The sequence below is a fragment of the Poecilia reticulata genome, linkage group LG14, assembly GCF_000633615.1.
Source record: "Poecilia reticulata strain Guanapo linkage group LG14, Guppy_female_1.0+MT, whole genome shotgun sequence".
In the NCBI taxonomy this organism is placed as follows: Eukaryota; Metazoa; Chordata; class Actinopteri; order Cyprinodontiformes; family Poeciliidae; genus Poecilia; species Poecilia reticulata.
In genome coordinates, this window is record NC_024344.1 from 9,511,581 (window position 1) to 9,538,151 (window position 26,571).

At 40.9% G+C, this 26,571-nt stretch overlaps 1 protein-coding gene across 5 annotated transcripts; it reads left to right on the top strand.

Annotated features, from left to right (window-relative positions):
- The first annotated feature begins 624 nt into the window (after nucleotides 1–624).
- Nucleotides 625–26,571, top strand: thoc2 (THO complex 2). 5 transcript variants are annotated; one of them, XM_008427591.2, is made up of 39 exons: nucleotides 627–772; nucleotides 3,387–3,442; nucleotides 3,719–3,810; nucleotides 4,118–4,169; nucleotides 4,258–4,328; nucleotides 4,593–4,714; nucleotides 4,830–4,963; nucleotides 5,144–5,304; nucleotides 5,911–6,003; nucleotides 6,174–6,329; nucleotides 6,562–6,734; nucleotides 6,887–7,082; nucleotides 7,163–7,201; nucleotides 7,308–7,438; nucleotides 7,973–8,074; nucleotides 9,273–9,357; nucleotides 9,837–9,930; nucleotides 10,033–10,113; nucleotides 10,240–10,336; nucleotides 10,633–10,750; nucleotides 10,836–11,015; nucleotides 11,119–11,283; nucleotides 11,394–11,669; nucleotides 11,775–11,916; nucleotides 12,036–12,193; nucleotides 13,571–13,699; nucleotides 13,807–13,938; nucleotides 14,054–14,238; nucleotides 15,063–15,238; nucleotides 15,329–15,431; nucleotides 16,344–16,717; nucleotides 16,895–16,953; nucleotides 18,714–18,749; nucleotides 23,912–24,043; nucleotides 24,217–24,283; nucleotides 24,360–24,505; nucleotides 24,712–24,782; nucleotides 25,464–25,510; nucleotides 25,605–26,571. In XM_008427591.2, the coding sequence occupies exons 1-38, from the start codon at nucleotides 708–710 to the stop codon at nucleotides 25,489–25,491; spliced, it is 4,677 nt and encodes a 1,558-aa protein (XP_008425813.1). In that variant the 5' UTR covers nucleotides 627–707; the 3' UTR covers nucleotides 25,492–25,510; nucleotides 25,605–26,571. The 5 variants fall into 5 exon arrangements, 4 of the variants coding, with proteins under 4 accessions (XP_017164038.1, XP_008425813.1, XP_017164036.1 ...); XM_017308547.1 differs by having other exon boundaries at nucleotides 25,608–26,571; XM_017308548.1 differs by having other exon boundaries at nucleotides 23,915–24,043; nucleotides 25,608–26,571.

The window sequence follows — 26,571 nt, forward strand, 5'->3', positions numbered from 1 at the left end:
AACTGGGATCTAGGAAAATACATATTCATAGTACAAAGAAAAAGCACAATTATTGCAGGATATAGTGGTTGGGAGGAAGTTTTCCCGTTTTGTTTACAAGGTGAAACTTTATTATGTACCTACAAACAGTTACAGTGCATGAAATGTGACACCAGGCCAAATATAAACAGCAGAAATATATTAATTGGCATTTGTCTATTTACATACTTTAAATCAATAATTTTTGCTGGTATATAGGACTGGTTGATCTGTAGGCTAAATCTGAATTTGATCCCACTTGGGCCCCTCACTCCAGCAGAGGCAGATAAAAAGTTTGCATGTCACAGTTTACAATATGCAATATTCTGTCGTATAATTTAGACACATTGTATGTTTTCTGACTAACGACCTGTTCTTATTTTAATTAACTATTGTAAAGGTCATATTAACACCTCTTTGCCATGTGTCTAGATATTAATCTATATTTACGCCAAGATAGCAGCCCAAATTAACAGTAATTTTGCATAGGTAAACTTAAAAATGAAAGCTTCCCTCACCTACTACTTAAAGTAAAAGACGCCACTGTTTGGCCATTGATTTTTGTGCTGACACTTCTCTCACGATCCCACCATGCAACAGCAAGCTAGCATTGGCGGCTAACCGCTACATTTGACCCTGCAGTGTGTTCCATGATGCTCAACTAGACATCCGGACAGTGTGTATGGAAGATGGCGACACTTATCCTCCCCGGTGAATGGATCAAAAACTGGGAAAAATCAGGAAAACACGAATTGTGAGTACATTTGAGCGTCAATAAATTTCCGTATAATAGAGGGGTTTTATCGTTTCCGTAAAACAAAACAAAAAAAAATTGAGAGCTAGCACTAAAACGCCCTGCGGGCCAGTGTTTGGAATATGCTAGCTGTAGCAATCGAGKATAACGTTAGCAAACAGTTTAAGTGGCCTAACTTGCATCGCCGTAAGGAAATGTTGAATGTACATATTATAAGTATACTTTAATATAAAGCATAATCGTTTGACTCAATTTTATAACATTTTGAATTTGACGTATTCTAGCAAGCTAACCRCATCTGCTCGCTAAGAGACTAGCTAAAATTGTAAACACGCACCAAGCTAGTTAAAATCCACCTAGCTAAGTCTTGCGCTAAATTTATCTGATCCCTAGTTTGTAAATAAAGTGAAAAATAGTGCCAACTTTGGGGGATTGTGGCCCACTGACGTCCTACAGACGAGTGATAAACAGTTAGTAGAAAAAAAACTTCGAAGGCAATCTTTAATAATGTAAAAACTAACAAATCATGTGGAGGGAAACAACGGAGCTTGATGCTACAGCTAGTTAGCAGTAACGTTAGCTTCGTTATTGGCGGTTTCAAGCGCTTTATTGAATTTTCTTTGCTATTATCAATTTTCTGAACTCGAAATGACGATTTATTGTTAATATTGTTCCCCTAATCTTTTCAATATAATGACTCGTCGAGGAGATACAGAGACGGTGTTAARAAGGCGACAGCATTTTGTTTTGACATGACAGTCAATCGTTTTTTWTWTRTATATATATTATTATCTGAAATTAGATGCATTTTTAACAAATAGCAAATTAGCAATSGAAGCTAGTGTAAAAATCTAATTCTTGGTTTCCACCGACGGAATATCAACAACAAGCATCAAACTTTACAGTATCCAAACAGTTGCCTCTGGATCGTCCATACCCCGTGAACGATTTTTTAAAATTTGGGATTAGAGGGATGTTTTCACACGACTAGAGACAAACTTGGCATGAGTGAAAATTTACCAGATTTTTAATATATCCGTCTATACACAGCTACAGTAGCAGTTGGTAACCGTAGGCCTCGCATATCTGAGAAAGGCCTACAGTTGAGCTAAWGCTAAAACTCGTATGCTACAAGCTTGTGTATGTGGCCGACAATGCATTCGCACAAAATTGTTTTGCATCATTCAAACATATAAATCACATTTAAACACTTCTGTTCAGTTACATCAATGCATGTTTGATTAGTGAGACATTTGGTGAAGACATTCAGAATGTTACTTTAGCAGCAGGTGGCAAATGAAGTGAGGGAGTTTCCATTTTCTGTGTGTAGTTTTGAATGTTTTTCTAAACCATAATATTAAATCTGGAATGCTCTGCAGTAAACAAATGGAAGTTAGAAGTGATTTTGAATAATATATTCTTATTGAGAGATGAACTGTAGCCACAATTGGGGTATAAATTATATATTAGATTTAAGTGCTATTTATGTAGCCATTGCGCCCTTGTTTAAATGTAATAGTTTAACAGACAAGTCCACATTACTAGCAATTCACCCCTTTGCCTATTTTTACCCTCATATGCTTATAAGCAGATTATGGAGGGGAAAAAAAGTTGCTTTAAATATGACATTCCTTGTTTTTTCTGCAACAAACTCTGCAAAGTATCATGGTTGAAGTTAAGATCGCCCCTGTCCAGTTTGTAGTTAATTTAGCTTTTTATTGTCATAATTTTGAACAGTTGTGTATTAAGTGCTGTCACACTTTATTTGATGGTAACGGGGGTAAACATGTACATTTTTTTCTGCTCTCTTAAAGATCCGTAGGTGGCATGAAAATAATAATAAATGACTTTTTGTTTCAAAGCCAGCAATGATTTGCATTTGTTTTTAGCTGCCTTCTGTCACTAAAAACACTTCAGAAGGCCTTTTCTTCATCGGAAACCGGGTCACGTGGGCACATCTGCAGTTAACAGTCGTCACCGCAGTGTTGTCAACTTGGCCACTCTGTTGCAAGATTTAGCGACTTTACGAACAAATAATCGGTATTGACCAAAATCAGGAGCACTGACTTTTAAAATAAATAAAKAAAAATAAAAAATAAGTGATCAGCCAGAAAACTGCAATCGGTGCAGAGTTAGAGTCCATCCAACTGGCCAAATATATTAACATGCAGAGGGGATGAATGAGCGATTTTAAAAATCRTGCCAAATATTTCACCCAAGTGGTCCTTTGCGATTTCCCACACTGATTTTTGCAATAACTGTTGAGATTAGATACATTTTGCAGCTCCGTGTGAAAATCAGCAGAAGCTTTACTTCTTGTTTGTGGGTCGTTGTCTGGCTGCAGAGTTTATTTCCACTGTGCAGCTGGTTTTCAACAACCATGAGGCACATAAGGGCGTTATCCGTCACAGAGACGTTATCAAGTGCTTCCTGGTTTGGTTAGTATTTGGCTTAAGAAGCAGAATAAGGTGAAACTTGTATGGAAATATGTTCTGTTAAATTGATTTTGTTGGCCATTTATTTCTTGATTAAACTGTAAAAAAGACAAAACAAGCAATTTTTTGTCATGGTAAGTTGGATGAATTAATCTCAGTTTGTCTATTTTACTTCCCAGTGTGCAACTCTGCAAAGAGCTAACAGAGAAAACTGATCATGGGAATGAAACTAAAGGTAAGTCGGATAATAATTTTCTTGTCAATGTGAGTTTGGCTGCGTAAAAAGAAACTTTTATAATATTCATCAATCATTTGAACATTTTCTGACTATTCCTCAGTCCCTGTTAAAATCTCGAGCCAACACTAGAAAACCTGATGGCAATGACGCTCAGATAAAATCTGTTATTCCAACCTGAAAACATCTCCACTCTAATAATTTGAACCGTGCACTTTTCTCATGCGTTCTCTGAAGTTGGTTTTAGCTTGGACGTGTTGTGTTTTGTCTCTTCAGACATACAGGCCGCTCTTTATGAGGTCTGCTCGCAGGTTGTCCAGGGTAACCTGAAAATTGATCTCGTTTCCGCTGTCCTCGGGGAAATGATGGTAGGAATATGTCCTCTTTTTTCACACAAACCCTCCGCCTCCATGAAGCAGAGCAGTACTAGCAAAACAGTCGTTTGCTGCTGTTCATTTGCAACATTTTTTGTGAATTATAGCTTTTTTAAAAAGTCAGGAACGTAATGACTTTATGTTCCTTTTGCCCTTCTATAACATGTAATTGATCAACAAAAGCAATACTAAAGTTTTTAATACATTTTGCAACAAAAATAAACCTACAACACAGTTTGCTCCAATGAGTCGTATTTCTTTATTGCACTCGCCTTAAACATGTCTTTGTTTTGTTTTTCAGGAACTCAGAGATGATTTGCCATCGATTTTAGCAGATGTGTTCTGTATATTAGGTAAACGATACAGTTTGAAACAATAGTTATTCAATTGAATAAAACAGAGATTGATATCTTCATCATGCTCTCTTCCCCTTTACATCAGATTTAGAAACTGGTGCACTAGAAGAAAAGAACAAGCGGGACCATTACACTCATTTAGTGGGAGCCTGTTTGGTAAGAACAACATTTGATTTTGGTTTTGAATTTTTTAGTGACTTGCTTTCTGATGAACTGAGTTGTTAATTCAAGTCAATTTTCCCAGCACAGCAGCTGAAACATTCCTGCTCTTCTGGTTGTTTTATTTTCCAGTAAAAGACGGCTTATATGAAAAATGGGTCATTTATACGAGGCATTATTTACTGTTTTATCGTTGGCACTTTAGTATTTGTCGTCTTGTATTTAACTTTCCGACGTCCACCTTTTGTTTCATCATGTCAGTCTTTTGTACCGGAGGCCATCCTGAAAGAACGACTCGACCCGGAGACCTTGGAATCTCTCGGATTGATAAAACAAGCTCATCAGTTTAATCAAAAGATTGTAAAAATCAAGACTAAGCTATTGTAAGTAAGAGCCGTCCGCCTCTTGTTCTGTGTGACGCATGTCTAGTACTTTACCGTACTTTTTTCACCCCCCCCCACACACACACACACACACACAACTTTTCTTTCTTCTCAGTTACAAACAGCAGAAGTTTAACTTGCTAAGAGAGGAGAACGAGGGCTACGCCAAACTGATCACAGAGCTCGGCCAAGACTTATCCGGCAACATCACCAGCAACCTCGTCCTGGAGAGCATCAAGTCCCTCATAGGTACTGATGTTGAGCTGTTTCATTAAGCATTTATCGCATTGCTTCAATGTGAGCTACTAATTATCGATGATGATTTGATCGTACCGCTRTACTCACCATCGATAATCGACAAGTTTTCCGCGTCGTTTTAAAGCAAGCTCTTATCGTCTTCTTCTTCCATCTCGTGTGTTTTCGCTGTAGGCTGCTTCAATTTGGACCCTAACCGGGTTTTGGACATCATCTTGGAGGTGTATGAGAGCCGGTCTGAACAAGATGAGTTCTTTCTGTCCCTCATCAAGTCCTACATGTGTGAGCCAATCACCCTCTGCCATATTCTGGGCTTTAAGTTCAAGTTCTACCAGGTGAGTGAGCGGGAAGTCCAGGGTTTTGTAACCCTGCAGTTTATTGTTTTAGTTAATTGAAAGCTGAATATCTTGGAAAAATTATTTTATTTCAGTAATTCCATTCAAAATTGTTCACCTTTTGTATCGCTTCATCACGCAAAAGTGATGCAGTTCAAATGTTTCTATTAATTTTAGTTATARCTTACAACTGATCCTTTTGCAAAAGCTGGTCACAGTACAGGCACTCAACTTTCCATCATTATGTCTGGATATATCAGTCTTGTGACGTTTTGTGGCGTTTTGTGACTTACTCTACATGTGGAGGGTGTGCATTGCTTTTTGGCAAGACAACTCTACAGTCCTCTCCATGACTATGTGAAAAGAATTTAACATGTTTGGTCGTTTTGTAATAATTTTCTCAAAAATTGTAGCATAGATTCTGATTATCATCAGTATTAACAGAGGTAAAGAAAATCTACTAGTGATTTTCATTGTTTTGTTAAAGCAGTAACCCTGACAGGTTCTACTCAGCTTGGATAAAATAAAACAACCAGATTTAAAAACGGATTGTTTTGCCTGTTTCCGATAGATAATTTGCTGACACATCGTGTAATTTTTGTCCAGGAACCTAATGAGGAAACTCCAAAGTCACTTTACCACATTGCTGCTGCTCTCCTGAACCACAAGCTGATAGAGCTGGAGGATCTCTATGTTCATGTAAGGAGAATAACTGCAACCCAGATTCTAAAATATTTACATTTCTTCACTGGTTTCTTGGTCCCTTTACTGGACATTTCTAATGTGTTAAGTAACTGCAACCCTTCAATAGTTATTTCTTTTTTAAATACACCTCTTTAAAATGATTTCTGCCTGTTCTCCACTTCCAGCTTATGCCAGTAGATGCCACCATCGTAGAAGAACACAAACGGGAGATTTCAGAGGCCAAGCAGATTGCTCGCAAGCTGGTGACAGTCGTGCTTCCCTCGGAGAAAAGCGAAGACAAGGAGAAGGAGAAGGAAAAGGAAGAAGAAAAGAACGAGAAGGTGAGTAACTCTCGTGTCCGCTGCCTGTTTTAGGGCAGTCAGGGTGTACTCCATCCTGCTTCGCTCTCAGCATCTTCATTAGCGGGCTCCTCAGCCCATCAAATGATCGTCTGAATAATATATCGCTGCAGTGTGGCTCCTTCTGTGCTGAGCTTCATAACTAATGTGCTCATTATTTAGCTTTTAATTAATCTTAATTACTTTAATAACCATTTCTTTCTAATTCCTAAAGCCACCTGACAACCAGAAGCTCGGTCTTCTGGAGGCTCTGCTCAGGATCGGAGACTGGCACCACGCCCAGAGCATCATGGACCAGATGCCGTCTTTTTACGCTACTTCTCACAAGGCCATTGCGCTGGCGCTTTGCCAACTTGTACACCTGACCGTGGAGCCTCTTTACAGAAGGTGCTTATTATCACGTCGTACAGATTGTCCAGTGTTTGTTTTTTGTTTTTTTTTCCCCCTACAACAGCCAGACAAAAACAGAGATTTATTTGAGAGCTTCGAAGCCAGTAATCCCTGCACAGAAAACTGAYAYGGTGCTGCGTTCGTTCCAGAGCCGGCGTTCCGAAGGGAGCGAAGGGCTGYGCGCTGCAGCCGCTGCAGAACAAGCGGGCTCCTCAGCCCACCGAGAGCTTCGAGGACCTACGGAAAGATACGTTCAGCATGCTCTGCTACCTGGGCCCTCACCTCTCCCACGACCCCATCCTCTTTGCCAAGATAGTCCGACTGGGCAAGTCCTTCATGAAAGAGGTGAAGCCGCTTCCTGGTGTGTTGCCGCGCATGTGTGATGGTGACCTTTTTGACCCATTTTCTTTGTTTTTGTTTCACAGTATCAATCCGACGGTAGACCTGAAGTGAAAGATAAGATGGTTAGTGGCAGACTACAAATCCTCTGAAAGATGACTCCTCGTGAAACCGTCCAGCCAAGCTTGGTGTACATGAACCCTGTTAACACTGAATGTGTGTTTATTTCAGGAGATTTTGCTGAGCTGCTTCCTGAGCATCGCAGACCAGGTGCTGCTGCCCTCTCTCTCCCTAATGGAGTGCAACGCCTGCATGTCTGAGGAACTGTGGGGCCTCTTTAAGCTCTTTCCCTACCAGCACAGGTAAAGACCGTGCAACGCTGAACGCAGCTCTGTGAAACGTTAAAGCTCAGCGTCTTGTTTTATATGCGAATCCCTTCTGATAATCCGTTTGCTGAAATGTAAAGGCAACTTTTGTTGAGTTTTAAGATGTGATTTTCTTTGCAGGGGTTCCAGAGAAAAGGAATGAATTCAAGAGTATATTGATTTTTWAAAAATATGTTTATATATATATATTAAAGTATGAAAACAGAATTTTCTTCCTTTTCATAATTGCTTGGTGTGGGTCTGTCAGATAAAGTTCAGCCAAAATACACAAACGTTTGATYAAATATTAAAAAGTTTCAGTTTTTAATATTTAATAGGAGAAGGTCACCAGGTTAGGAATTCAACCTGATTACCASATATTAATATTATTAATTACTTGCTTTATGTTGTAATAATTTWAAAAAATGTTCCCTTACAGATCTTGAAGCTGTGGATTGTTCAGGGCTCTATTATCGTTGTTATATACCAACTTCCTGTAAGTGTCTGTTCTCTGTGTGTTTGTGCTCTAAGGTACCGGCTTTATGGGCAGTGGAAGAACGAGACCTACTCCGGCCATCCACTGCTGGTCAAAGTAAAAGCCCAGACTGTGGAAAGGGCCAGATACATTATGAAGTAAGGAGACTCTTTTCTGTCACTTTTCTAATATAAAGTTAGTAACTCACTAACGGCAACGTGTGAGTTGTTGTCGTTTCTGGAACTTAATATTTAAAATCTCTAACTCTAGTGTTATTTCTTTTTCTTGTCTTCATCTTTTGGGTGGAGACACATTTCAATGTTCATGTTAAGTATTTATATCGAAACTGAAGAACAGCAATATTAAGCTAATTGAAGCATTGCAGTTTTAGTTTCTATGTATTACCCACATGAGATTAAAGTTTATTTAATCTTTAACTGGAGTGACGTGTGAGGTTGCTAAGTATGTATCTTGTTAATGCTGCGTAATTACTTGCAAACCTCAATTACCGTATTTTCCACACTATAAGGCGCACCGGATTATAAGGTGCATAGAAGAGACGCCAGTTTGCCAATTTGTTCCGTACTCTATTATTACACATCCGCATGTGTAAAGAAATGGTCGCCGAGTGCATTATATAGCATCCTGCCCCAGTCGTTGTTTCACTCACGGTGTTGGTGTTGCAATATTGTGCCCAACTGCTTTCTGGGTAACACAGACCAACCRACACGCTGCCGCCGCAGTTTCTGTCTCTCTTCCCCCGCCCCTCCGCCCCCCCGGCTTTAAATGTATTATTAAACTTTATTAACAAACCAGCGTTCTGACAACTATCCCAGCATGCACCGCGCACTTCTTCTACGGGGGAAAATTAAGTCGGCGGCTGCTTACGGTAGTTGCTAGACCTGTTGTGGCTCAATATTGGTCCATATATAAGGCGCACCGGATTATAAGGCGCACTGTCGGCTTTTGAGGAAATTGAAGGTTTTTAGGTGTGGCTTATAGTGCGGAAAATACGGTAATTCGAATATTATATTAAAATTTGCTCATTTCAGTGACTCAGTTGACTAAATGATGGATATAAATACACAAACTGATGTTTTTAAGTCATTGCTTTTCTTATTGTTTTCTGCCTGCAACAAAAAGCAATTAATACTGAAGTATAGGCTTAATGAAAAGCATGTTGGATGTCTGCTTAAAGGTCGTTTAAAAGGTACTTTAAATGTGACAATCATCATCTGAGCACACGTCCTGATTGGCTGAGAGTGTTTCGCCTGTTATAAGTGTCCCACATTTTACTGTATATTATTGCTGAAATCACCTTATTTCTTTTGTTTTGTCTTTTTTCCTCTCCCCCAGGCGCTTGACCAAAGAGAACGTAAAACAGTCTGGACGGCAGATCGGCAAACTGAGCCATAGCAACCCCACCATCCTCTTCGATTACGTTAGTACAGCTGGCTGTAATTATTTCACTCTGAATCGTTCGGATAAACTCTGAAAAGACGCACAAACGCCATATTTTTGATCTAATAAAGTAGTTTTTATCACGTAACAGGATGCTAGCTTTATGTGGGTTGTTATCATTGTTGTTGTTCATGTTGTGGCAGTTGTCTGCAAAATAAAAACTGGCTTGGAAAACTCCATGAACAAAATATTTAAAATCAATTCAACTGGTTTATTGTAGTGTAATGTCCTATTTACTATAAATTGTTGTTTTTAACACCTCTGAAAATGAAATTGTATAAAATTATGGCATGTTATAAATTGTATGCCATTAGGAGTAGCTTGATTGTTTAGATCCTCGAACCGTTTCTGCACATTTACTTTTAAAAACAGCGTTTTTGTTTAGCTCTGCTTTTAAAAACGGCAGCTGTTGTCAGTTCTTTCACACTAAATCTCCTCCGCCTTCGACTTGTCTGTCAGATGTTGTCTCAGATCCAGTGGTACGACAACCTCATTGTTCCGGTGGTGGACTCATTGAAATACCTCACATCTCTCAACTACGACGTCCTGGCCTGTATCCTGCACTTTCTGCTCGTAAATGTTTCTGTTGATGTCTTAAAAGAAAAAAAAAAAAAGAGCCATGTTTCCGTGTCGTTCCTCTGAACTCTGACCTCAGATTGCATCATCGAAGCTCTGGCCAATCCCGAGAAGGAGAAGATGAAACATGACGACACTACCCTCTCCTTGTGGCTTCAGAGTTGGTGTTTTCTCTCTTAAGAATCTGCATGAAAATGCAGAGATGCCTTTTTGACATTGAGCGTATGATTCACATCTGAGTGTGTGTGTTTTTTTTTTTTTYTTTTTTTTTTTTTTGTCATTCAAGGTTTGGCGAGTCTGTGTGGAGCTGTGTTCAGAAAATACCCGATTGAATTGGCCGGCCTGCTGCAGTACGTTGCCAACCAGCTGAAGGCGGGAAAAAGGTCAGAAAAGCCTAATGTGTCCGTACAGCAACGTGTTGCCTTATTCCGCATTTTACCATGATGCATTTCACTAATGTATTGAAGAGAAGCTTTCTAACGTAAACATTTGTGATGTATGCTAATGCTAGGCATTGCTAAGGGTCACTTTTTTATTAATTTGACTTGGAATGCTTTATTTATTTTGTTGAAAACAAGGTATGAACATTCTTTAATTCTTTAAATGAACAATTTAATGTAACTAGAAGACTTCCTAGCTGCTGTCCGTGTTTTTCTTATGTGGCTTTTCGTTGTTGCAGTTTTGACTTGCTGATTCTGAAGGAGGTGGTGCAGAAAATGGCTGGCATTGAGATCACAGACGAAATGACTTCAGAACAGTTGGAGGCCATGACGGGAGGAGAGCAGCTGAAAGCCGAGGTACAAAAGTCTATAATATAATCTGTGTGTGTGTGTGTGTGTCCTGCAGTGATGTCGGTGTTTATCAATGCGACCGTGTTCACAGGGCGGCTACTTCGGCCAGATCAGGAACACAAAGAAATCTTCCCAGCGCCTGAAGGACGCTCTGCTCGACCACGAGCTGGCGCTGCCGCTGTGTTTGCTCATGGCCCAACAACGAAATGGAGTCGTTTTCCTGGAGGGAGGAGAGAAGCATCTGAAACTCGTGGGGCACCTTTACGACCAGGTTTGCACCTTCTCAGTAGTCTATTTTTAAATACCTTTGAGTTTCTAACTTTTAAAAAAAATTCACCCTCAAGAAACTTTTCTGTTTTTTGTTTTTTTTTCAGTGTCACGACACACTGGTGCAGTTTGGTGGCTTTTTAGCCTCCAACCTCAGCACAGAGGATTATATAAAGCGAGTTCCCTCCATCGACATCCTCTGCAACCAGTTTCACACCCCGCATGACGCCGCTTTCTTCTTGTCGCGCCCCATGTACGCACATCAGATCTTGGTTAGTGGATTCCCATTTGCTACTCGGACCGTTGAACCTGCTCCGTCACCTGTAGCGAGGCCGAGTCTCGGATAATCGATTCAAATTATTTCATTTTCTAAAACCTGCAGTCAAAATACGAGGAGCTAAAGAAGGCCGAAAAAGGCAACCGGCAGCAGCAGAAGGTCACCAAGTACGTGGCGGCGTGCGAACAGGTGATGACGCCGGTGCACGAGGCCGTGATGTCGCTCCACCCGGCCAGAGTCTGGGACGATCTGCGGCCTCAGTTCTACGCCACCTTCTGGTCGCTCACCATGTACGACTTGGCCGTGCCGCACGCTGCGTATGAGCGGGAGGTAAACAAGCTGAAGGTCCAGATCAAGGCCATCGAGGAGAACTCTGAGATAGTAAGTGTTCGTTTAACTGGAATGTGTGCCGGCTTCATCAACAAACAGAAATCAGAGTAGTAGACGACGAAGAGCTGCTCTGACGGTTTTTCTTTTAATTTTAAGCCTTTAAATAAGAAGAAGAAGGAGAAGGAGCGTTGCACAGCCCTGCAGGAAAAGCTACAGGAGGAAGAAAAGAAACAAATGGAGCACGTCCAAAGAGTTCTGCACCGTCTCAAGCTGGAAAAAGACAGCTGGTTGTTAACCAGTAAGTGTCATCAAGCACACGTCTCAGTGATGATTTAACCATAAATCTTCAACTTTTCATGAAGTCTCATGTTCATCTTGCTCTGCGATCTCACGCAACTCTAAAATATTTCACGGCAGAATCCACAAAGAACGAGACCATAACGAAGTTCCTGCAGCTGTGTCTGTTCCCTCGCTGCATCTTCTCCTCCATCGACGCCGTGTACTGCGCCCGCTTCGTCGAGCTCGTCCACCAGCAGAAAACCCCCAACTTCTGCACGCTCCTCTGCTATGACAGGGTAAGAGATTCAGGAAACCTGTGAGAATATTTCAATACTAACATTGCGGGGTTTCTTCAAGCAGAGGTTCATCGATTTTGAGATTTATTTTTTTATTGGTTATTAGCGTTGGACATGTAGAAAAGTTGACAAGGACATGTAGACTCTAGGAGTGGGTGATGTGGCTTAAAAAAAAATTTTATTTCAAATTTTTATTTTTCATACAAGATGCAATTTTCTGATTTTAAGTGATTAAGATTTTTTATTTTTTTACATGATTTCGTTTCCCCCCCCAAAAGCTGTCTTTTATTTCAATCATCCCTTCTGCAAGTTGTATCAGTATCAAAGTATCAGGCTGTGAGGATTTCTGTTATGAGAACATCGTCATAATATTAGCAGGAAAAGGTCACAATTTCACCAGAAACATCACAAAATTGAGCGAAGTTGTCCTCAATTAGGACTGCACAGTGGAGCAGTTGGTAGAGCTGTTGTCTTGCAGCATGAAGGTTCTGGGTTCGATTCCCGGCCCCGGTCTTTCTGCATAGAGTTTGCATGTTCTCCCTGTGCATGCGTGGGTTTTCTCCGGGTACTCCGGTTTCCTCCCACAGTCCAAAAACATGACTGTCAGGTTAATTGGTCTCTCCAAATTGCCCCTAGGTGTGAGTGTGTGTGTGCATGGTTGTTTGTCCTGTGTGTCTCTGTGTTGCCCTGCGACAGACTGGTGACCTGTCTAGGGTGACCCCGCCTCTCGCCCGGAACGTTAGCTGGAGATGGGCACCAGCAACCCTCCCGACTCCACCAAGGGACAAGGGTGAAAGAAAATGGATGGATGGATGTCCTCATTTAGATAAACGTTACCAAATATGTCGTAACCTTCCTATTAACTAAAAAAAAAATGCTGTTTGAGATGCATAAAAACCCATAAATATTCTGTCTTTCGTTATATTTTTCATCGGTGGAGGTCGCCAATTTCCCACCTCCCGCTGTCGATGACCCGGTTCGTTCCGCTCTGTACTGAAACCTGCAACGTAAACGCAGGAAGGCTCAACTTTACCCGAGTTGTCGTACTGCGTTTGCTGTAAATTCAGACGACGCCAAACTACGTCGCTGTTGATTGTAAGAAAAAAACAACTAGTAAGATGAGTCTGCATCACTTCCCATGCGAATAAAAATAAAGAGGGAAAGAGCTAGAGCAATCGGATCTGGCATATCTCATTTACCCAGAATGCATTGTGGTGTAAACGTGACGACAACCGTGTGACGGTATTTTATTTAAATTTATAAAAACAGCCTACGTTATACCTAATGCTTTGTTTCTGCATCTAAAGTAAACTTTTCTCAAACGGAGCATATTGTTGCAGCTGATCCCTTTAAAAGCTGCGCTGGATCGTTTTGCAGGTCTTCTCTGCCATCATTTACACGGTGGCCAGCTGCACAGAGAACGAGTCCCACCGCTACGGCCGCTTCCTCTGCTGCATGTTGGAAACGGTGACCCGGTGGCATAGCAACCGCGCCGTCTACGAGAAGGTTCGCAGCTCTGCCCAATTCCTGCGCTCATTTGCGATAAACGACGTTTTGTCGGTTATTGTCGGCGGGTATTTGATGAGTTTCTTCTTTATTGCTCAATTTTTTAGGAGTGCGTGAATTACCCAGGCTTCCTGACAATCTTCCGAGCCGCAGGGTTTGATGGAGGAAACAAAGCGGATCAGCTGGATTATGAGAACTTTCGGCATGTGGTCCACAAATGGCACTATATGCTGACTAAAGTGAGCTGGCCTTTTTAAGATTCTTTGTTTTTTTTTTGAGTGATTTCTGATGATGACAATCAAGAGAAGATGCCGCATTTTCATGAATATTTCTAATCGATTCTCTTCTGTCTAGGCTTCAGTCCACTGCCTGGAAACGGGAGATTACACCCACATCCGGAACATTCTGATCGTGCTTACCAAGATCCTACCCTGCTACCCAAAGGTCCTGAACCTGGGCCAAGCGCTGGAGGCCCGGGTCCACAAGATCTGCCTTGAAGAGAAGGATAAGAGGCCAGACCTCTATGCCTTAGCAATGGGGTAACACAGCATTGTGTGCTCCATGTGGAGCCTTTAGCTAACATCTTTTTCTTCAAGCTTTGAGATAACACAGATACATACATGAAGTCTCTTGAGAAGCTTTTGCAACTCACTGGCAGGATTACAGCTTATTGATTCACTTCAGAATTATTTCTCAAAATAAGATAATCGTATCTGTTTGGGAATATTTAATTGAGTTCAAATTTTGGTCTCTTCTAGCTTGCATGCAATATATATATATATATATATATATATATATATATATTTTTTTTTTTACACTTAGCCTGAAGGAAGCTTTTAATATTAGACAGCAAGGAATTCAACTAAAACTGAATCCAGTCTGATGTGGAGAGGAGGGCAGTTTCTGACCAGTCTGAGCTTGACCAAAGCACTTCAGGGTTAATTGCAGGGGGCTTCTCTGCTTATCCACATTCCTACTGCTTAGTTACTGATAGACGTTGTAGCTTTGAATCCTTCAGAAAGTGAATAAATGACTCAATTCATCCATTTTTAGGGATCAGTCACACATTTCTAACCTCTAATTCAGAACAAAGAACAATAACTGATGAATTTACAGAGGGAAAAAGTGGGATTTTACAGCTTTGTGCCCACTTCCCACATAAATATTTTACATTTTATTTAATTGCAAAGCAATCGGAGGATCTCATTTTGGCCCTGCAGAGAGTAGACCTCTGACAATACATCTGTGATGGTAAATAGGAATGTTTGACCAGAAGAAGAAGTGAGCTGCTCTGTGTGAGAATCAGAAGCTGTTTTTTGGGGGTTTCTCGTTCCTTTGTGCAAACTGCGTGTGCGTCTTGCAGTTATTCAGGTCGGTTGAAAAGCCAGAAGGTGCACATGGTCCCTGAGAACGAGTTCCACCACAAGGACCAGCCAGCTCGCAGCGCCACGCCAGCGAGTCAGCAGAACGGCCCTGGGAGCGCCGGCAAGCCCGCCGCCAACACCAGCAAGACCGAGGAGGGGGGGTTCGAAGACGGGGGTGAGTGATTAGTAACTGTTTATTACTCTTATCTGTTGCAAAGCCGTCTGCCTGTTGAATTTCTAATATATGCGACCGTGTGTTGCTCAGACCGGATCAAGGATAAATCTCAGGGGACCACAAAGCCAGTCAACAAAGCCAACAGCACAGCAGCCAAAGTGACCACCAGCAATGGGAACGGGGCCCTCAACAGGTAACCTGCCTCATCTGTGACACGTGAAGCACATTCCTGACACAATGTAATTCACAGGGTTCATTTGCAGTATTCAAAAGTATGGAGAATATATTCCAGGTTTGCGTAAGTGTGGAAAGATGACAAAATACTTTGGATTTTTCTGCAGATTTTTACTCCCTGTTCAGCAATAAGATCTGTCCATTTCTCACGCCGTCAAGTTTATCTGTGATCCGTCTGTTAGCCATCATCCATTCTCCCATCTGTTTGTTTTCATGCATCAATTTTTCCATTCAAGTCTCTGATCCATCCATCCATCATCCATCCATCCATTTGTTTGACTACCAAACATCCATTCATTCATTCATTTCTGATAGATTTAATCTTTTACATCTGACCCACGGCTGCGTGATAAATCAATTGATCAAAACATTTTTTAATGAAAAATCTGGAATGTTTTTTTTTGTCATTATTATTCCATCAATGCTCTTCTTGTGATTTTATTTGTCAGCCCACCCAAGGCCTGAAATCTTGCTTTATAGTTTGTAATTATTCAGACTTTGACTTCAGGTGAACTGCCAGATGGAACGATTGAAACTAAAGAAAGTTTTTGAAAATATTTTCCATCATTTTTATTTCTTTTTAAGGGAAAAAATTATCTGGTATGAAAAAAATCTGAGATTTTATTTTTAAGCTCTCAATAAAGCCGTCTGTGGTTAAATTGATTGTTTTGTTTGTACTATTAAAACTCATAAAGAATCCCAAGAAATCCTAGTCTGAAAAATCAATTTTAACATAAAAAAAAAATTATGCAGGAACTCTGATTCAACTTTATCAAATTTTGTCTTTAACAACTTTTGTTTTAGTGTTAGAAAAAAAACTGCTTGATTTTGTTAAGTTAAAAACAAAAAAACAACTTTGTTCTGCTTGCAGCACCAAAGCTGTGAAAGACGACAAAGAGAAGAGCGGGAAAGAAAAAAAAGAAAAGAAGGAAAAGACGCCAGGTAGCACTCCAGAGACAAAGGCGGAGAACCGCAGGGAGAAGCAGAGAGACGAAAGAGCGGGAAAGGAGGAGCGGTTGCTGCGCGAGGGTAAGGAGAAGACCCCGAAAGCAGACCGGGAGAAAGTCAAGCTGGACGAAAAGAGCGGCAAAGACGACAAGGCCAAAGCCGGAAACGGGGAGCCAGTGGAACCAGCCAGAGACGCCGTCAAGGAATCCAAGAACAAGGAGAAAGGAGACAGAAATGCTGCGATCGCAACCCTCAAGTCACCAAATCCGAGATCCGATTCGGCCGAATCTGAGAGGGGTGAGGAGCTGTTTACACTTTTGTCCTCCAAAGGAGTCAAAATTTCGTTTGTGATGCTCTTAAGTCTTACATTTGAGTTGGTGAAACCTGGTTAAAGGAGGAGATGAAGCGGCGGGTATTTTCATCGTGGACGCCGGCTGTGCAGATCAACAACTTCTGCTTTTCTCGCCTCTGCAGATCACAAAAGACGAAAGCTCGACAGTCACTCGTCCCCATCCCACTCCTCATCTGTTAAGGTTAGTATGGCCTGAGGAAGGCCGTGCCCGTTTCTACTCTGTCTGCCGGAGCATTCCCTGCCTTGCACATTCCAGCAGCTCCGAAGATCATCCCGGGAGCGTCGTCTCGCAACGCAGGCACGGCATCTGGAAGCCTCCACCCTGACCCATGGGAGTTGGAAACCATTCCATGGACTTGAGCTGAAAATTTTCCAGAATTTGGAGAATTCCTGAAGGACTTAGTCAAGAGAATATTATGTATATTATATATTTTCATATTGGAGAGAGAAAAAAAAGCCTATTTTCATAGAAGTGAAAGCAGTCTGTGTGCCTTCGGAAGAATTTTTCGACCACGTTTCTATATTCCTGTGGAGTTTTTTTTTTGTTTGTTTTTGTGCTTTTAAAAAAAAAAAAAATAGTATTCCCGCCCCGTCAAGAAGTCTCCAAAGGCGAAGTGTTTTTTCCTCCGACCGGGAGCCATATTCAACCAGTCGAAATAGTCCCCAAGAGTTTTTCCCCTCCATTTTTCTGAGCTCTTCCCTCTTTAACGCGATGTAAAGTACCTCGGTGTCCCCCTCAAAGACGGATGGTGTCCAGCAGACCTCTCTGGCGCCGCCTCCAGAGAACCTCCACGTCCGAGCCGCCGGGCCCTCTTCCTTCTTCGCTTCTCGAGACCGGCCCATGCCACCGCCACCACCACCGGCTTCGCATCGCACCGAGCACGCCCAGCCGGTCCCAGCGCCGCCACGCTCAACTCTACATCTTCCGGCCGTCTTCTTCGCATCCGTCGCTCCTGGCAAGCCGTACGCGGAAGAGAGAGCCGCCAGCGCCCCGGGGGAAGACGGGAGAATGAATGTTGCGAATCCACCAGAAATGCTGTGGAAAATAGAGCCTGCCTCCCCTGCCTACAAAGAGAGTGTGAGGGGGAGAGTGGGTGAGACCCGAGTCGTCTGGAGCCTCGGCCCAGCCGCTGGCAGCTTGTGATAGGCATTTATTTAACCCTTCCACGAGAGAAATAGGCTCCATGTGTCTTATCCATTCCTGAACTGTAAGTGACAGCAGCAGTTATCTCTATAGGGATGCACTCCAAACACACGCACACACACACAGGCACATAACTGCACTCCAAACACACACACACACACACAGGCACATAACTGCACTCCAAACACACGCACACACACACANGGCACATAACTGCACTCCAAACACACGCACACACACACAGGCACATAACTGCACTCCAAACACACACACACACACACAGGCACATAACTGCACTCACACACACACACACATACACACACACACACAGAGGCACATAACTGCACTCACACACACACACACACACACACACACACACAGAGGCACATAACTGCACTCACACACACACACACACACAGTCTCAGATATGACCATTACTAACAGCACACGCACTTTAGAAGTATCGTTATACCAGCTGCGCTGATATAGCAGACATTGTTTTAGTGTTGAGGCTTACTCCACATTTTACACATGCTCAGGGTTTTTCTATTAGATCTTATCTATTTTCTAATTGTTGACATTCCAGATGTCGAGTCTATGAACTCTCCTCTATGTAATAACTTTGTCAAAGCCTCAGTTCCTGAAGGTCAGAGATCAAGGGAGGAGTTTGCTGTTGGATCGGCTCCGCTCCTCCCCCCTCCTCTTCCTCTTCTACCGACTTTCTACTGCTGTCTGACAACCTCCTCCCACCTCCCACCCCCTCCCAGCTCATCTGTCATCTCCATTCATCCCTACAGGACAGTAGCAACGAACTCAAGGATCCTGCAACCAAGGTTGGAACCGTCTCTGCTACTCTTACGTACAGCCTTCCTGTTCCAGAGATCTGATTCTGTGCGTGTTGGCGAACTTGCCTTTTTGCCACATAACTTAGTTTCATATTTATAAACGGTTCTCCAATTGTCGTCGACAGTATTCATGTCTCAGGAAATTCCGCACACGTTTTACAAAAAGTGGTGGATAATCCTGAAGTGGAAAAGAAAATGATGCGCGGTTTTTCCAAAAAAAAAAAAAAGTACAAATAAGAAATTATGGTAACACTTTATTTGAAGGGATATGCATAAGACTGACATAACGGCACTCATGAACATGAAGTCTTCATGAATGTTTATGCAAATATGCATTAAACGTTACATTAAAAGTGCTTAAAAAGTGTCAACTTAGCATAATTTGGTAAATACATTTTTTATCCAAAGTTGCATTAAAATGTCCATTAAAGTCCCTCGGGGTTCTTATCCCCAGAGATACAACCACTATAGCCAAGTCTAATTATGAGGATCTTCTGACCAAAGTTAAATCAGATATACAACGATGGACTGTCGCCCCTTTCATGAGTTTAACCCAAAGAATTGAAGCTATCAAAATGAACCTACTACCAAGATTTATTTTCTTGTTTCAAGCCCTACCAGTAGAAATGGGACAAGAGTGGGACACAATGCTTTCCAAATTCATATGGCATGGATAAAAAGAATTTAAAAAGAAAGGTTTCATCCTTCAGGAGGTGTCTATTCTCAATATAATATACATAAAAGTATGTCTCTCCAAAACAATACCCCCTTGTTCTCTTTTTTGTTTTACTTTGTTTGCTTTTTGTTGTTTTTTGTTTGTTTGGTATTGCTTTCATAAATAAAAATGTAAAGAGAAGAAATGTATCGGATCACAGACTGAAACTGTGCTTTTGTAATCTTCTCAATACCTCAAAAATAAAGAATAAAAAAAAAAAAGTCCATTAAAGTCAACTTTGCATTAAAAAGTGTCATTAATTACCGAATGACACTTTAGGACAATGTTCATAAAGACTCCTTCATGTGTTAGGTCATGTTATGACGGCGTCCTCTCAGTCTTATGCACACCCCTTCGAATAAAGTGTTACCAAATTAATTTTTTTTACTTTTTTGCCCCTTCTACTCTGATTCTCCAAAATAAAATTCAAAGCAGCCAATCGCCTCCAGAAGCCGTTCAATTAAAATTTTAAGTGACTGGAGTTCAGCAAGAACCTGTCAGTCAGACACCAGTTGAAGTCCAGCGCGCCTCAATCAGACGAGCGGCTCGTTAGAAGCTGCATGAATTTAACTCTTGGGCATCATTGATCTGATATGTGTAGAGCAGTGCGCCAAGGTAGGACAGTACTGGAAGATGAGGATTTTTCCTTCCACTTCGGAATTATGTGTGTTGGTTTCAGAGATATTTGCATCTTTTTTATTTTTTTGACCGCTTAATAAGAAATAAATATATTTTTTTTTTTTGGGATGAACAAGGCAATTGTAGAAAGCTGGACATTTAAACATACAAGAGACGATCATTTTATTCATAGTTTAGTAATACAAGCCGTCTCTGCCTCCTGCTGACAGCTCTGCTCTTTGGAGTTACTTGCTTCTATTGATGTTTTTTATTATTATTATTATTATTATTTGTTTGTTTTTTGATGAACCAATGAGTTTAAATCAATATTCCCTGTCTTCAGTTCCAAGTGACATTGTTAAAAAAAATATTTTGTTCTGGATAGTTTTTTTGTTGTTTTTTTTTTTGGTGCAGCAAAAAACTTTTCCTTATCTCAGGTCCCATTCAGTTAAGTCATTTTACTGTCTTTAATTGTAAATTTCCACACTCCAACAGTTGTGGCGATTGCTGTTCTAATTAGACTTTTGGTTTTCTTGGTGATATTTTCATTTTTGTAGTAGTAATAGTAAATTGTTTCCCTTAGGGCTAAATCTGCTCGTACCCGTGGGCTGCTGTACGGATGAAATGGGGGGGAAAACTGTTGCCACAGTAGAGTAGAGCATGAATTTAATTTTAAAAACAAAAAAAACCCTGATATTATCCGTGATAAATTTGCAAGAATGAAGGGTAATAATTTCCCACGATGAAGTGCATACATTTGCAGTATTAAAACTAACATTCTCTGAAATCGTAAAGTCAGAAATGTGCAATAAAAAACCCCTCAAGTTTACAGAGGTCATAAAGTCAAATAAATTGCGACAAATAAATTCAACTCCTCTAAGGTGAAGTGGTGAATTTAGGAGAGGTGCATCTGGATATTTTCCAAAGTGTAACATTAGAACGGTTTCTCCACGAATGGCTTGGAAAAGGATCTGGGAAAAAAACAGCTGGGGCTGCGAGGAAGGAGAGGCTGTAACACGGCCGCTTTGGATCTGAGCCCGGAAGATGTTCTGATGCAGGGAAACGGACTCGGACATTTTGGAAAATGTTTATTTCTTTCCTACAAATTTCTGACTTTAAACTGTCACAGAATGTCTTGGTAAATGTATTCATTTATCATGGGAAAGGTTCTCTTTTTATTTCTTGCAAATGTGGATTTTTTTCAGCGTCGGTATCCATTTCCTTTATTTTGTAATTATTAGAAACAAATTTCTAAGGAGGTTTTTTTTTTGTTGTTGCTTTGGGTGGAGATGAACTCCTCCTTGTCTACATGGAAGCAGATGGAGTGTGCTTTGTGGTTTAAGGAGTCCTCTCTCACACACACACACACACACACACACCGGTGTGAGGAGGACGATGGGAATGTTTGCTGGCTCTCGTCAGGATGGTAGCTGCAGAGTTTGGGACGTACTGGAGCCTCTGGAGGCTTGTGAGAAGTGAAGTGTGTTTCAGTTTTCTGGTCTGCAGGAGACAAAGACTTTTCACCATCTGAGAGGGAGAGAATGAGGCAAAGTTTGGAAATGTGCAGAAGTAGCTGATGTGGCATTCAAAAATGAGTCGGGGGTCCATATGTGTGGGTTCTTACTTATAAAGTTTGATCATTTAGAAGATAAAAAAAAATGTTGCCGGTATTTGGGCTTGACATTTTCTTATTGTTTTTTTCTTTGCAATACACACACAGGTCTAGAGGTGTTTGCTTTGCACTCTACTGAATTCAGAAGTGCATCGTTTGGATGGTCCAGTTCTGTAGAGGGCAGGTGTAATGGCTGCTTTCTTTTTTTCTTTTGTTTTTACCTATTGATACGTTTCTAATTTAAATTTTTGGCACAAAATGGATCAAATGCATGTTCTATGTCACAAAAGAAGCCAAAGTCTAAGTAATGTTTAAGAACTGAGAGTTCTCTCTAAGCAACTCATAAAGGGATATTCCTCGTTTACATGAAGTGTTCCTGTTGGCACAGAGGGGCTTCGACACAATAATCCTCTGCTTTAAACTTTATGCTGTTCATTTATGAAATGCAGAATGTAGCAAAAATATACTTTCAAATGGTAAATTCAAATCGGTTTTGATCTAATAACCAATCGGCTCCAACAGTGACGGGATGTTTCCCAGCTTTAGGCTCCAGGTCCGTCAGAGCAGGAAGTCTTGGTGGCCGATATGGACTTAAAGTTTTCTCAAGCTATTTTGTGGCATAATTGTGATCATGATAAAAATTGATGAGAATTATTTGTTACCTCTTTCATGGCGATCACTGCACAGCAACACATTCGTAAAAACTGCTCTTGGAAAAACAAACCCATTTGTGATGTTCTTCTTTAGGACATCGGTCACATAAAGAAGACGGATTTGCATCACTAGACTGAGTTTAATCATATTTCAAAATGTAATATTCGATATTCCCATTGAGCCAAACGGTGGAGAAAATGGTAAAACTCTGACGTCTACCTGCTCCTTATCCCGTCTATGAGATGCAACATAAAAAACCTTCAGTTTTAGTGACGTCATGATCAGCAGATCAGGTTTTGGATACGTTTGGTTTGCATAGACTTTCTTCCTCGTTTGCATCTGCAGAACTCGATGTGCTCAGATGGAAGATGGCATTTTATTTCTTTTATGACTCGTGTAAAATCTCTTATTCTCGGTTGTGATATTTTCCGATGTTGAATGTTTGGGAAACGGAAGAACTGCAGCAGCTGAGTCGATCTGTTTGCTAATCCCCGATTGTGTTCCTGGAAATCCCTTACGTTACTTTAGACGTGGTCTGACCTCACAACTATGCCTTCTTTTCTAATTGGCTGCGTTTTGTGACCGTTTTGTATCGCTCTCTCAACGGCAGAGTAAACGTTGTGTGGGGTTGAGTACTGATGACTCTAAGAGCGAATTAGAAAACGAGATGTTTAGGGAGAAAATGAGAGAATGGTGTCTTTGCTTCATCTTAAAGTGTCAAATCTACATCGACTTAGATTTTGTTAGGCTAAAAAAAAATAAATAAAAAATTGAATCGGTCTGAATTAAGGTTGATGAGCAAATCGATGTTTGATGCTCGTGTGGCTTTAGTGGCACGAAGCTCTTTCGTCTTGTTATTGTTGCCGTTGCGTTTTTTGGTGTTTTTCCTCCAGTGCTTACAAAAATCGTTTTAACTCAATTTTTTTTTTTTTTTTTTTGAGGGAAGTGAATCCACCGTCTGACATCAGAGTGTTATTTTTCCTGTTCCCCTCTAGAGTAGGATAGAAAGAAGACGCATCGCATTAAACTGCAAACTCTCTGAGGCCACGGCAACGGGTCATTAAAGCTACAGAGTATGTTAGAGGAGGATGAAAAGGAAAAAAAAAAAATCAAAGACAAGTTTTATTGAAGATCCCTAATGTGATTGGGTTCATCCTCCAGAACCGTCCTAAAAACCCAGAGCATCTAACAAGAGATGAGAGGGATTTAGGCATGAGGCCATTTGGGCTTTTGAAGGTGAGCAGCAATGTTTAAAAATCAATACAAACATGGGGAGGAAGACGAGCTCAGCGATGAGTCACACTGGCAAAACCGAGTTTATATTAATAATTTGTAAGGATTGCTTACATCCTGACTATGTTTAATAGATTAGCTGTATTGAATTTAATATTATTTATAAAAATAAATAAAAAAAAAAGGTGTCTGAATACGCTGCCTGGACACGAAACGGATACCGACGTCGTCTTAGAGTGATGCAAGTCATTATTGAGGCGTCGGGCAGCAGTCAGGCTTCAACTTGTCTGTGTTCTGTTCATGTGGGATTGTTTCCAGCAGCACATCAACTTTAATTCAGTTGCCCGGTCCAAGAGCAGAGAGAGGGAAGTGGAGAAGAAAGACACAGAGAGCGTACAAGGCCGATCCAAAGAGAAGAAGGAGGAAAAGGAACGGAAAGAGAGAAAACGAGTGAGCGCTTTACGCTTAAAACTACTGACCAGTTAGAGACCGGACGGGGAAGGCGGCTGTTCAGCTCAGAGACTGCCACCGGCATTGAACTGCCACCAGCGGCAGAACATTTGAGCATTTTTAAGCGCAGCGATCCGCTCAACAAACGGCTAACGACGTCGCTTCTCTTTTAGGATCACGCCGTCAACGACCGCGAGGCCAGCCAAGAGTCCAAGCGGAGGAAGGACGAGAACGGCACCAGTAAGCGCTTTCTGTTCCGTCTCGAGTCGGCCGCGGCGAAGCGCGAAACGTGACGGCGGGATCGTTCTCTCCCCAGATTCCTCCAAAAACAGCCAGAGCACGAGTCCTTCCTGCGACTCTCCTCTGACGCCGGAGAAGGAGAAGACCAAGAGATCCAAATCCTCGAGCAAGGAGAAGGCCGAGTCCGTGAAAGCCGAACGAACGTCTTCCGGAGGCAAGAAGGTCAGCCCGGCGTTCGTTGCTACGGCGACGCTCATTATTTACCTGCGTTTGGGTAGCCTGTTGAGATGAAAACCCATACGTTTTATTGTTTGCATAAAAAAAGAAACGGGCGTCTGTGCAGATTTTCACGTTTGTGTGAAGTGAAAGAAGAATACTTTGGTTTCATATTTGTTATTCGTAAAGTGAACCTTTAATTTGTCCTGCAGGAGTCCAGACATGAAAAGTCTGAGAAGAAGGAGAAGAGGGACAGCGCTGGAGGGAAGGAGGAGAAAAAGCAATATCCTTGAGTGAACAGTGACTTGAAAATCTTACCGGTAATCTTCTTTTTCTTTTTCTTTTTTGACAAGTTGTATATTTTTGACCCAAGCAGTCTCAGTCGGACGCTCGTCTTTACTTCGGCACCCTAATCTAAGCAGCCATAGTTTCCTCCGTTGCTCTGTCTGCCGTGTGTTTCTGAATCGAGTTAAACTCGGGTTTTCTTTTTGCTTCCATCCTGATATCATTTCTCGTGGTTTTACTCGGCCGTGTTGCTCAGGTCCAACGAGTGTTGCTGTGTGCAGACAACAGAACTGGTTCACAGGTTCCTCTTTTAACAGCTTCAAGTGTCTAACTGAGGTCATGTTGGGGTTTAAACCGACCGTGTTCTCTGTGACTCGAACCTGATCCCTGATGGGTGAAAAGTTTTTGCTCTGTATATTGATAATTTGCCCACACTCTTGACACAAATCAGTGTTTTTTTTTTGTTTTTTTTTTGTGACTGTTTTTAAATAAACTTTTAGGAGATACTAATTTAAAAATGTTGAACGATATCAAAGGAAGCAGTTCTGGTTCCCGCCTGAGCTTTTTTCCTCTGAATATTGACGGAGCACATTTTAGACAATCAGTCGACAGTCCCTCGTCTTTTTATTTTTTTATTAAATTTTTTAAAAAGTGATTCAGTTTCCCTTAACGATCACACTCATAAGTCGTCTGACAAGCACAGATAATGTGCACTAATCAGTGAAGGTAAGAACCGTTCAGCTTCTCTCTCATCCGCTCTCAATCAGCCGTCTTTGCAGTCGCCTGATGCTCTTTGTTTCCTCCCCTCTCTGTGCTGCAGCAGAAATGGATAAGCTGTACTTTTATCTGCAAGACATCCACAACTCCACCTGTACCACTTATTGACTTTCATTCTTATTTACGATTGTATTTTTCTTTACTTTTTTTGTTTTTCTTTCTTCCCCACCATGCCTGTTGTTAGCTGTGGTTAATTCACACAATACCCAATTATTCTTCCTGTTTCAGACGATAAACCAGCTGAATAAAATTTGTCTTCTTTTTTTTATATATCTATATATATATAGGTATATATATATAGGTATATATAATTATATACATAAAATAGTTTGGGCACAAGGTGCTGCTGTAATCACAGTGTTACTCCTACCAGAAATGTGGTTACTGTATGAAATGATCTTTTGGTAGCAAATGGTCATGGATTCAATAATCTCATGTTTGAAAACTGTTTTTATTTTTGTTTTTGTACAATGTCTGGCCTTGCGTTTTTTTTTTTTTTTGCTTTTATTGGATATAACCTGCGTTTCCATACTCACTTACCTCATATCCTTTTTGAGCTACTTAGATCCTTTTATTTATTTATCTTCACCTTTTAATCTAAGTAGGACAGCAAAGCATAAGTGAGGAAATAATACCTAGGACCAGTTTGTATATTGTGTACAATAATAAAAAAAACATAACATGAAATTTGCATCATGTTATTTCATTCTTTTTATTTTTTTTTTCTCCATGTCCCATGCAAGTTCTTCTGTGAATTTGTGTTAATCAGGTTTTTACATAATTTATAAAAAAACAAAAACAAAAAAAAAAAACAGAAAAATGTCGGTTCAACTTTGATTCAGATGTAGAATTGTAAAGAAAAATTCTGACGCTCTGTACTCCAAATGCAACTGTTTCAAAAATGACGTTTGGAGATTTTATCTGCTGTACTCAATGAGTGTATGTTTTGTTTTTTAAGAAAAAAAAAAAAAGAAACTCAATAAATAATAGTTTTCTTAGTGTCACTTTAA